Source organism: Lepidochelys kempii, chromosome 21 (genome assembly GCF_965140265.1).
Source record: "Lepidochelys kempii isolate rLepKem1 chromosome 21, rLepKem1.hap2, whole genome shotgun sequence".
NCBI classification, from domain to species: Eukaryota; Metazoa; Chordata; order Testudines; family Cheloniidae; genus Lepidochelys; species Lepidochelys kempii.
The window spans coordinates 8,078,637-8,091,138 of record NC_133276.1 but is presented as its reverse complement, the minus strand read 5'-3'; the positions used below and the strand labels follow the sequence as shown (position 1 = coordinate 8,091,138).

General features: G+C 51.8%; 1 protein-coding gene across 7 annotated transcripts in view; it reads right to left on the bottom strand.

The window, feature by feature from the left end:
- The window catches only part of PLEKHA6 (pleckstrin homology domain containing A6), a 139,153-nt gene that overhangs the window by 20,192 nt on the left and 106,459 nt on the right, over positions 1–12,502 (bottom strand). For all 7 annotated transcript variants that reach the window (XM_073320380.1, XM_073320382.1, XM_073320383.1 and 4 more), the window contains 6 exons: positions 8,961–9,041; positions 6,172–6,240; positions 4,641–4,721; positions 3,790–3,939; positions 2,371–2,466; positions 38–149 (listed from right to left, as the gene is read on the bottom strand). In XM_073320380.1, the coding sequence (XP_073176481.1) occupies positions 38–149; positions 2,371–2,466; positions 3,790–3,939; positions 4,641–4,721; positions 6,172–6,240; positions 8,961–9,041 (589 nt within the window). The remainder of the gene's footprint in view (positions 1–37; positions 150–2,370; positions 2,467–3,789; positions 3,940–4,640; positions 4,722–6,171; positions 6,241–8,960; positions 9,042–12,502) is intronic.

Genomic DNA, 12,502 nt, shown 5'->3' with positions numbered 1-12,502 from the left:
GCAGGCCCATGCCGGGTAGGGAGGAGTCAGCGCTCACCTCTGTGTTTGGCAGTGTCCGTGCCCCGGGAGGGGTTGTTCTTCCTCAGCCCCTCCATCACGTCCTGGATGCGCCAGATCTCCTTCTGGATTTGCCGGTTGAGCATTTCGTTCTGGAAGGGCCGAGGTGCGGCGAGTCAGAGCAGCTGGCAGGCGCCGCACCACACTTCGCAGCCAGCCACCCCGAGCCACAGGGGCGTGGCACGGCCCAGCTAACCTGCCCTCTGAGGCGAGGTCTATGTGACAGCCACAACAGCTGCCTAGCTACGGAGCTGCAGCTGTGCCACTGTACCGTGGGTGCTTGCTACAGCAATGGAAGAGGTTTTCCTGTCGCCGTAGTTAATCTACCCCGCCGAGAAGCTGTAGCAGGGGGAATTTGTCTGTCCACCTAGTGTTGTCTATACTGGGGCTTAGGTTGGCATGACAACCTCTTTCAGGGGTGTGAATTTTTACACCCCCCGAGGAAAGTAGCTAGGCGACTTAAGTGTTGGATGCAGGCCAGGCCTGGCTGACCCTGTGTCCCTGTGCTCATCGCCCGACAGTAAAAAGACCCAGCACCTCCTCCCGCCCACTAATACCGTAGCACCAACCCGTGGGGCCTTCACTCTGAGTTCACTCCGAGGGAGCTCCCAGTGCCATCACTGAGGGGGATGTCTGAGCAAGGAGCGGGACCTGCAGGGATTTGGCCCCAGGAGTCACTGGAAGGTGGCATGAGCAAGGACTGAATAATGAGGGGCTTTGCAGGGGAAGCTGGCCCCAGCATGACTGGAGCACACAATAGGCTCGTTCACCAGGGCACTGGCAAGGCAGGCCAGGACTACCGACCTCTCCCTCCCACCGTCTGGTGTCACAGACAAAGGGGGCCTGCAGAAGAACACTGCCTCAGAATCAGTCACCTGCTCGGAAAATGAACAGCTAGGGTGGGATCCACAAAGGTATTTCGGCACCTAACTCCCACTGAAATCAATGGGAGTTAGGCACCTCAATCCCCACCTCAATGTTTATCTTGCAAAGATTCCTCCATGCTGCTGCCAGGGCATTTCTATAGCAGCAGGTGACAATTATCCTGTGAATTCATCCCTCCTGGTAACCCTGGGCCTTTCCCAAGAGCAGCGTATTAACGAGAGCTTCGTTTCAGAACAGCAGAGGGTAAGTGCCATCTAGTGGCGTGAGTCCTGGGGCACTTAGAACTCCTGTGCTGTAATCCCAGCTCTGCCACTGACTGGCTCAGTGGTCTTAAGCGAGTTGCGTTTTTGCTGTGCCTTGCCTTCCCCCTCGGCCACATGGGGATAACACTGCTTACCCAGCGGGGCAGCTGCGAAGACGGGCTGGGTAATATTGGCATGGCGCTCTGTTTAAGTGTTATATCACAGCAACTGCTACCTTAGAGCGAGGGACGTTAATGCCCAGTTTACCTTGGCTCCATCTCTGAAGCAGACAGACCCCAATAAATACATTATTGGAACGGAAGAGTGAGTAATTACCCACAAAGGCAGAGCTTGCTTAATATAGAGGTAAAGGCGAAGCTTGAAGAGGCTGAGCTAGGATTATATCCCAGTCGAGTTTAGTTTTCAAAGGAGCAGGGTTTAGTCTAGGATGACTGACATGGTTCAAGCAGAAGGAAGGAAGGTTACTGGGTTGGCTTTAGAAAGATAGTTTTGGATGGGGTGTACTTTGACCTTGCTTTGGGCAGATCCTGTTGAATATCTATCCCCATGTCATTAGTCAATCCCAAGTCATTTTTAGGGGTCAAATTCTGCTCAATGTTACATAGTGTGATTATGGAGTAATGAGTACTGAATTCAATGGAATTACTCTGGATTTATGAGAACTTGACTCTATTTTCAGAACCATGTGTGCAAATGACTGTGCGTAAACTCCACGCGGATTTGCGTTCCTAATTTGCACAGGCAGTTACTGAGCTTGTACATGTAATCCCAGTAATTGCACGACCACTTGTGCATCTAACTGGCCATTTACTGCACAAATAGCATGGCACAGTCATGATAATTGTGCACACAAAAACACGTGCTTGTTTTTGCACATGAAGGTTTCTGAAAAGCAGGTCCTGAAGTTGTGACTTAAACCCAAAGAACTCCAAGTGATGGGCTCTTAGGGCTAGAATTTACTCTTATTTACACCAATTTTACAGAGGAGAACTCTACTGACCTCAATGGAGTTACTCCTGATTTACATCAGAGCAGAATCAGGCCCCAGTGAACTGGTCTAGCTGCCCAGAATGGCTGAGATCTCCATTTCCGTGCACCCCGCCAGATCCCAGGCTGCTTGGATTCACTAGCACTGGCCTGAAAGGGCACGGTCCCATTCTCTCACCTGGATATCCAAGTTCAGCTGTTCCCACAGGTCATCGTGCAGGGCTGACACCTCGCCCTCCAAGTTCTCATACTCTATGGTGCTGTTGGCCAAGGCCTGTAGGAATTTCCAAACATTTCCATCAGAAAATCAATTAGTCTGTCTGTGTCCATGGCGGGCACAGGGAATATATGCCAGCACACAGCCCTCACCAGCCTGCCAGAGCCAGGATGGGCTGCTAAGAGGGGGATCCCCACCTTGGAGAAAGAGGCACTTGGGCAGCGGGTGGGCCCTGGCATGCGTGTAGTAGCACGGGGCTGAGTATGGGGCTAGGATACGGTCAGCAAGGCCATAGCCCATACCCTCTGCGAGCGGATGCTCAACTCATTCTCCAGGGACAAGCTTACTCTTCGTTTGTTTTAGCTGTTTGTTGGAAATACCAGGCCTGGCTGTGAATGGCACTGAGCCAGGGGGCATATCAGGGGAAGGCAACAGAAAATGGTTTGGGGGATTTGTTCACAGGGAACAGCAGACAGTCGGGGAGGTGATCCATGGAGAGATGGTGGCAATAGTGGATTAGGCAGGATGTAATGACAGGTGTCATCTGTACAGAATGACCCCCTGGGTAGACAGGGAATTGTGGCCATCTCTTATCTGCAGTTACTTGGGAGCTGGCAGGACTGGTGCTGGAAGCAAAGGGAAGCAAGTGATGACTGTATTGCATCATTAGGGATCAGGGGTTGGAAGGCAAAACAGGAGTGCAGAAAAGCAAGGAATGCAAACTGCAAGTGGGAACCCAAAATATTGCTCCCTGGCATGCACCCCAACTCGGTGCTGGAGGGGTTAATAGTTTTTGTCCCTGTACGAGATGCTTTGGCTCGTCTCAGTTCCCAGTGGGATGATGGGATTTGCCCCCCCTTTTTTAATGAAAGAAAAAGAGAAGGGGGTGATGCACAGACAAAGGAGAGGAAAGCGGAGAAGAGATTTATCCCCCCAGGCTGAGGTGGTAGAGACATTCCCCCCTCCAGCACCAGCAAGGTCCATGCTTGCTGCCCTGCCAAGTGGGCAGCATGCAGACCAGGATCTATGCCGGGGCAGCTGCTCCCCTCAGAAGCAGAACAGTGGGGGTGCATGGCACTGCGTGAGTTAAAATTGCATGGCACTTTGCGGCCCAGGGAACATGGGCCTCTTCCTGCATCCCATCCTCCCCAAAGTTAAGAAGTACCCAAGCGTGTAGCGCCCCATCCAACCCATTGATATAGTGCAAGGCCTCTCTAGTGACTTGAGGACCACTGGCCCTTACCATGTCATTTTTTCACTTTCAGGCAGGGCACAGGGGAAATTGAAGCACTGGGCCAGTTTGGGTCCCCATGACACCCCCAGAAGGAGGAGGGGACCCCAGCAGTCTCATGGACTGGCAGGTAGAGGAGAGTCTGTTACCGTGCTGGCCTGGGACAGCTCCACCCGGATGTTGATCAGCTGGTTCTGGAGGGATTCCTTCTTGTGCAGCAGCTTCTCAGGGTAGGCTGGCTGGCTCCCGAACATCTCCAGCTCTTGGTGGGTCCCCATCAGGGCGCTCTCAAGACTCTCCTAATGGTAGGGAAAGATGGTAATTAAACCCTCATCACCTCCCTCCCCTCGTACGCGCAAAGCACTCGGCGTTGGCAAGCCCGGAGGTTGGCATCTGAAAGGGCCAATTTGCAGCAGAATGGTCTGTGGGTAACCATGCTCCCGTCTTGATCAATGCCAGCGGGTAAGCATATCTGGCTGACCTGGGGATGGGGCTGCAGGCAGCTAGCAATGCCCAGCCCTGCAAGCAGGGAGGTTGGTCATCACAGGGTTAAGGCACTGGCCTGGGACTCAGGAGATCTGGGTTCATTTCCCAGCCCTGCCCCAGTCTCCCTGTGACCTCAGGCAAGTCACTTGGCCCCTCTGCGCCTCCATTCCCTATCTGCAACGTGGGCAGAACACTTGCCCTCTTGCCAGGTGGTGTCAGGAGTGGACCGTAATTACCATATGAGGCACTCTGTCACTACCGTGATGGGGGCCAAGTGAGAACTGAAAGCAGCTAGCACTGTGTAACTGCCCGGGCAGAAATACCCACCCTGGCGGGAGGCCTGTGCATGCTTCATCCACCCACCATGGGGGATGGCGTAGGGATCCCTGCAAACAGCTACAACCCTGCTACTGGTGAAGTGTTCACCAACAGAAGACACGGCTAGCCCCAGCACCTGGGTGCCCCCACGGTGGTAGGAACCAGCCTGCTCCAGTCCCCTCCCTCAGCCACTTACCTTCTCTGCTCGGAGCTGCTGCACCAGCCTGTCCTGCTCCCTCACCACTTTGTTTTGCTCACACAGTTTTCCCAGTAGCTTCTGTCCTCGGGCAAGGAAAGAAAAGGGGAAGGTGGGGAGAATGAAGAGCAAGGGCCACTGGGGTCCAAGGTGTAAAGGTGCATGGGGACATCAGATCAGGCACGAAGCTGGCCTAGCCAGTAACAACCACTTCCAGGCTCTGGGTTGCAATGCTGCCTGGTATGTGTGAAGCTTCCCCATTCCTGTCTTGAGATCACTTTGGGCAAACAAGGGAGAGGTCTGGGTATTTTAATAGCATTTGATCAGCTGGAAACTAAGGCAGTTCAGGGCAGGTTGGAAGGCTGGGTCTCCCCCACTCCACGCATCTCCCCACACCCCAGGGTGCTGTATGACCTCTGCACCTCTGATTATTGATCGGCCAATGTACCACCCGTCTGAGGCCCGACTGCGGGGAGTCCACCGCAACGGGGAGTGCTGAGCCGCACAGGGATGGGGATTGCACCTCTTCCCAGCCCCATTCCCCTGGAGCCCTTCAGCGTGGAAGCCCTTCCTTGGCTTTTACCATGGGCCTCAGAGCCCTGATGCCAAGCCAGCTGTGGATAATTGACAGGAGAGAGGAGATAGGGTCTGTTCTGCCATTGCGCCATGGTGCACAGTTAAGGATGGAGAAGGCTCATTATGGTAGATCAGCGAGTCTGTATCTTCACCTGGGCAGGGCACAGATCCAAACTCTGATCCCACTCAGGTCAGTGGCTCCCAGTGATTTGATTGGGAAGAGGATTTGGCACCCAGTCCACCTGACAGCAGTTTAGCACCTGATACATCTTCTATGACGCTAGCTTATAGCCCAGAGACTCTACAGTATCTCATTTCTAGTCTTCATTCAGTGGGCCTCTTCCCCTTTTCCCCAGCTCAGAAGCAGATGGGTCAGTCACACTTGGCAGCACAGAAAATGAGAAGTCAGTAGGATCCACTGGGTTTCCTAGGAACCGAGTTTCATTTCCAAGGTGACTTATCAGGCCACAGATATAGGACAAGACCCCTCTAGCAACTAGAGGGGTCACTGTCTATTTACCACGTCATTGTGTCACAGGTGGGCAGGGGACAGGGGAAATCCCTTTGGGATCTGCACAGTGGGGACCTGCAGCAACCTGCCATCTTCCAGGGGACATTTACTACGCAAATACCCACGCAGGTAACACACAAGCCCAGCAGACAGGAAGCACACACAATTACACAGCACGAGCGATACACGCACAGCAGGAGGGAGGGAGGCAGTGGAAAGGAAGCTGAGAACTAGAGAGGACAAGCAAGCAACACGAGTGAGCGACAGAAATGATACTGATCGTGCCCGCGTCTTTCTAGCTCTGCTCTGAGAGAGGATGTTCGTCCAATGATAAATAGCCTCACAGAAAGAGGCAGGGGAAGGCATAGCTGCTGCGGGGCGGAGGATGGGTGGGTGACAGCAGGGGGGCAGGGCGGACAAGCAAGCAGAGAGCGTGGCTCTTACATCAGTGTCTTGCTCGCTTATCTTGTAGGCGTGCAGAGTCTCTCTGTAGGCCTCTGGGAAGGGAGACACCTGCAACAACAGGAACCAGTCACTGCTGCTCCCTCCTGCGGGGAGCACATCACGACAAGCCTCTTGGGAGAGCTGAAGTGGCTGCTGGAGCCCTTGGTGAGAAAGGTTTCCAGCCCAACCGTCCCCCTTTCCCTACCGATCGAGTCCTCTTTCCCCACAACACTTAGCATGGGGTGCAATGATGAGGGGTGAAGGGCGTGCACGTGCAGTGCATTGGCCTTCAGTGATTAGAAGGATGACCCAGTTCCCCAGAGTCAGGCCAGTGATGGGCTCTGATGGTGACTTAGAAATGCCTCCTCAGTATACAGTTAGTCCTGGAGAAGCCAAGAAAGCACGCACTTCCATGTACAAACCAAGAGAGAACTGCCAAGCAAATGCTCCTTTCCCAGCCACTTCAGCAAAGGATTTCCAATATTTAACCACATCTGGGGCCTGGATTTGTAAACAGGTTAGACGCGGCCTTGTGAACAATGGTAATTAGCCACCTGCACGTGCAGTTACCCCGTTTCCATTCACAGCCAGAGGAGCTTGGTGTGCAAATCGGTGTGGTGCCTTTGTGGGTGCCATCGTGCACGAAACTGCTTTCACAATGTGCCTCAGTTTCTCAGAACGAAGCTGTTCTAGATGAGCGGGGGCTCCTCAAAATGCGAGAGCTCTAAAGAAAGGCCGGGCCTTGCCTGCCCTTGTAACATAGGAGGGTGCTGGGGTGCACGTGTGCTTAGGAGGAGCTAAAGACTCAGCATGTAGCTTACAAGAGGCAAGAAGAAATAGCTGAATAAGGTCCCAGAGTGCCCCTTTCATGGCAGGCTGAGACAAGCTGATCGTCACCGGAGTGGTGGGCTAAGGGGTAGCGACCAACAGCAAACCAAAAGAAACAGCTGCTGCAGTCACTAGGGGACACTGCACCGACATTCCCCACTGAGGGCTTACTTTCAGTGAGATGCTGGTGTTAGGCTCTTTATTTGGGGTCTTTCTATTTTAGCTCCCCAACTTTTTACTCCAACCATTTTACAGATGGGAAAACTAAGGCAGAGAGCTAAAGGCACAACATTTTAAAAAATGGCCACTCATTTTGGGTGCCTCAAGCTTTGGGTGTCCAACTAGAGACATTATGGGCCTGATTTGCACAAGGTGCTGAGCACCCACCATTTCCACTGACTTCAACTGATTGGTGGGTGCCAGCACCTCTGAAACGCTGGCCTACGGTGTCTCAAGTGGGGCACCAAAGTCAGTGGGCACGTCTGAAAACGTTTACTCTAAAGAACTTTTCCTTCCCTTGGAAAACTAGAGTAATGGTGATTCCCCAGGGCGACGCACAGGATGCACGGAGACCTCAAATCAGTGTCTAAGAGGTGAAAGGTCTACAATAAGAGCATGGGATTATTACTGTGATACGGCAAGGGACCACCACGACAACCCACAGCTGCAAATAGGTCCTGACCCTATGTTGAGCTCAGCATGCTGCAGGATTTGGCCCAAGGGACCCTGCTGTCTCAGAGCAGGACAGGAGAGCCAGTGAGAGACTTCTTTTGCGTTCCAGGCTTGTATTCAATCCTCCATGACTGCACCATCCGTCCCAGCCGGGGGCATGTTCCATTTACACACCGGGTACAAACTTCTTCACTTTTCCATCCATAGCTATCCCTTCCTCAGTGCGATACAGCCCAACATGCCCAACAACCCACCTAGCGAGACAACCAGGAGGTTACACTGAACAGAACAGCCCCGGGGTCCAGTACAAGAAGGCAGAGCTAGCTCTACGTACATTGAACAACGCCCTGCCTAAGGTCCTGCCTGACCACTGCTATGTCCATCAACGGCCCACTGTGTTCTGTACAAACGTCTGGAAAATATACATCGGAAACATTCAGCAAAAGTGAGTTCGGTTAACACAGATGGCAGATCTATGAATGAGACTTTGAAAACATGAATGGGTGACGCTAAGCTTTCCTTGATGTGACTTTTATGAATGGGCCCTGGTTGGCGTGTGTTTGCAGTTTGGAATTACAGGAGGAAAGAATAATACTACTTAGTTCTTATATGTACTTTCTGTATACAAAGCACTGTGCAGAAGTAACATGCTTGCTGTGTGTGTCACATCCCTCCTCTGGTGGCTCAGAAAAGATAAAAGCCTATTTCTGCTCCCAGCTAATGGGGTTGCTCTTGCAGCTCAAAGGACAGAGGATTGTGCTTTGGAGATGAAGACCCTGGGTTATTATTATTTGTATTATTGTTGTGCACCGGAGCCCCAATCATGGCCCAGGACTCCACTGCGCTAGGCGCTGTACAAAGAGAACAAAAAGACAGTGCCTGCCCCAAAGTCTAAACCTGCTGATACCCAGTGGTGGTGGAGTCTTTAACTAATTAATTCTCATAGACACGTAAAGTATTTATCACCTTCATTTCACAGATGGGAGCTGCAAGGCAGAGAGAGGGTAAGTGTCTCTCCCGAGGCTGCCCAGGGAGTTGATGGGAGAGGGGGATTAGAACTCAGGACTTCCTATGTCCCTTCAGACGGTAGGTTTTGGAATGGCTTATGGATGTCCCAGCAAAGCTTGTGATGGAGACATCGCAGGCGGGTGAGGCATTGCAATGAGCTGAGATGGGGGTGGCGCATTCCCGAATGAACTGCGTGTGTGGGAGGAGGCTGGACGATGGGTCTGCCATGCAAAAGCAGCTGGAATGGCACTATCGATGGCAGAGCTGCTGTGGTGTCTTACTTGCATGTACAGCTGGGCCCTAGGGGAGGAGTTCTCCACCATTCTGTTCACCATACTGATCAAAGTTTCGCTCTCACTCATCTGCGACAGACAAGGAAGGAAATTTCAGACGTCAGAAGAGACATGGATTCTCCCTCGGTTCCAGCATTAACGGTCATGACATAGTACGGGGTGATCTTCGGCGTCGGTTAGGGAGGCTTTGGACAGGGCTCTTCAGGCCTCGTGCTGCAAGGTGCTGAGTGCCACCAATTCTGCTGGAAGCCGACAGGGGCCGGGATCAAACAGGACCTCACAGGAGGTGCTCAGCCCCGTGCAGGGTTGGCACATCTGGGGCATTGCTGCCCAGTTTCTATGAAGTCAGCTTGGCTCCCTGCCTGGCCACCTGTCAAAGCTCTGGAGACATGGCGAAAACCTTCATGGGTCAGAAGTGAGCTGCTCTGGAAGGCCACCCTACTGTCCACAGCGGGGCAAGCCTGGCACCAGCCACAGTCCTGGGGGATAGACCAAAGGGCATGTGTCCCGCAGGGTCACTAAAATTCCCTTGCTCTCACAAAGTGATGAGAAGCAGCGGTTCTGCTCTACAAAGACAGGAGGCTGCAGGCGTACTTCCTTCCCCATGCTGTGAACCTCATGCCCCCCATGGCTGCACAAGACTTCATGGTCTGCAGCTATTCCTTGCACCGTGAGAAGACTGACTCCCCAAGGTCCTCAACAGAGGGGGAGCCCAGGGACTTTCTCTCCAAGAACCTTGAGCTAAGGAAGGAACCAGAGTTCTCCTTTCACTGCTGAGCTGAATGCACCCAGAGAAGAGTTACATCGGAACTCGGGAGCAGGGTCTGACCTCACAGCAGCCCATGGCTCTAGTTCCAAAGATCAGGATCGGTTGCTTTGTTTCCATTAACATCTACGCTACTGCGACAGTATTATTGCAGTGCTGGAGAGGCTGCACAGGGTTACAAGGCACGTGGACGACGGGGAATCTTTCAGGGTCTCTTGGTAAGGAAAGCCTGTGTTGTATCACACGTATGTCACTAACTTCTCCCACCCCGTCGCTCACTGTCCGTGGTCTGCCTGGGGGCGAGATGGCACGTTGGGTGGTGCTGCAGAAGGAAGCGTCCTGCCCTCGGAGCTGGAGTTCGCTCTATGTTGCGGTGTTTGCTATGCCCCAGGCCTTGCATGAATGGAGAGTTGAGATGTGCGAGGCAGAAACGAGCCTTTGCACCCTGCTACATGGAAACTAACTCAGTCACTGAGACACACCGACTGAATCCAAGAGAGTCAGATCCCAATGCTGGATCTATTTAGGAGTAGCTGAAAGGAATTTTAGGCCTAAAATTCAGCCTGTCAAGAATCATAGAATATCAGGGTTGGAAGGGACCTCAGGAGGTCATCTAGTCCAACCCGCTGCTCAAAGCAGGACTAATCCCCAATTTTTGCCCCAGATCCCTAAATGGCCCCCTCAAGGATTGAACTCACAACCCTGGATTTAGCAAGCCAATGCTCAAACCACTGAGCCATCCCTCCCCCCAAGAGTGTTATTATCTGGGGAGCAAGACTACATATTCCTTTAAAAAAATAAAAAAAAAAAAAGTCTTAATTGTGAAATAAAAAGATAAACAAAGACACCATTTATGTCAGACCTACATATTAAAAATTGGGTTCTAATGTGCCCTCTGCTGGTCTGAGCATATTAATGAATAAACACTGCCCCCAGAATGATGCTGGTAACACGTAGATAGAGGATATCTTGATGATCCCACTGAATAGAATAAAAGGAAGCAAAAGCACATGCACCAGATTCTTTAAGACGACATTCTTACAGTTGTTCATAACAACCCCTTGGAAACTTAACATTGAAATCTCTTATCTTGCTGGGTTTCCCCCCTCTTCCTAGGGCGAGGATAACCTGGTTCGTTATTGCAGGGCTGTGCAAACTGCTTTGTTCAAGTGACTGGCAGCTTGGTAGACTCCAGTTTGCAAGTGTAGTGTTTCACCCACCAGTTTGTGACTGACTGTCGGGCTACCCACCACATAGGCGTGTATTGTGGGAAGATTGCACAAGCTAGCTTATTATTGTAGGGTTGGTCATTAGTACTTGGCTACTGGGATTTATTTCCTTTTTAAAATTATAAATAGCACTAATGTTTTTGTTTGTTTTGGTGGATGGGATCCACATGTAATCAGCATTGCAAACAACCAGACAAACACCACAATTAGGAGATCTAATTCTGCACCATGAAATCTTGCCATTGTCCCTTTCCTTTCACACTCCACCAGTAACCACACAGGGGTAGGGGTCAGTTTAGCACAAAAAGGGCCAGATCCTCAACTGATGTCACTGGGCATAGCTGTAGAGAAGCCAATGACGCTGCGTCAGCGAACACTAGCTGAGGATCATGTTTAAGATGTTCCGTTCCAGCTTCCCGGACAAACAGGGAATGAGAAAATAAAGAAGCAAACAGTGCTTTAAAGGGACTCTTGATTAGTCTCTCCAAAGGACAGAAGGGAAGGAGAAGACAGAGGCCTTTGAGGGAGCATTTTCAAAGAACTCAGAGAGGAAACCCTGCTGCTGATGGCTGTGAAATAATCTGAAGAGCTTTTTATTTTACTGCCTTCTCGCTCATCTCTGGCTCTGCTCCAAGCCAGCCAGACACACCGCGGGGAGTACCCTACCAATGGGCATATATGACTCTGGCTCTGGAGCAGCTTCCCTATTGAAATACAGACTTCTGCAGGCAAACATCAGGCTGCAGCACTTGCCTGGGGAATTTCTTTTTCTTTCCCTTTTTAATCTCACGCCTCGTCTGTAATTTTCATCTCGATGCTCCTGCAGATGTTCCCCAAAAGGCTTTCCTACTCCTAGGACGATGTGGAGTTTACAACCTGCCTCAAACACACCCTGGCATGCAGCGGAGGGTTGGCTTGGGGGATGCTTGTCCAGGGCAGTTCTTGTATCAGAACCGCATGATGCTTCCACAAGACCTGCATCAAGTCTCTCACCTATGAGAGGGAACTGGTTTTTATGCTATTGAATTTCTTAACAATTATCTCCAATTTCTGCTGGGCCCTGAATCTGCTGGGTCCTGGCTGTCCCCTCCTCACGGTATCGTGTGCGAAAACAGTCTGCTGCCGCATCCCAGAAAACTACCTGCCTCCCACCCCCAGCACTCCATGATCTGCCACCTCCGTACACTCAATCAGACTCAGCGTAAGCAGATGCACGGCTCCCGGAGAATTCACTGCACCATATTCAGTGGTGACCCAGAGCAGGTGGAGAACCTGAGCACCAGTTTCTGCTCCCCTTCCTTCCACTGAGTCATGCTGTACCAATCGACAGGCTCCCAGAAGAGTAAGGAACTCGGATGAGTGAGGTGGGATGGAATCTGGTCCCACATTAGCATAATCTGTGCTGGTCTGCTGCCAGATTCTGCTCTCACTTACGCTGGTGCAAATCAGGAATGAGCCCACTGGAATCAGTACAGTTATATTAGTGACACATGGGTGTGCGAGGAGAATCCAGGCCCCAGACTGGTGAAATTTAC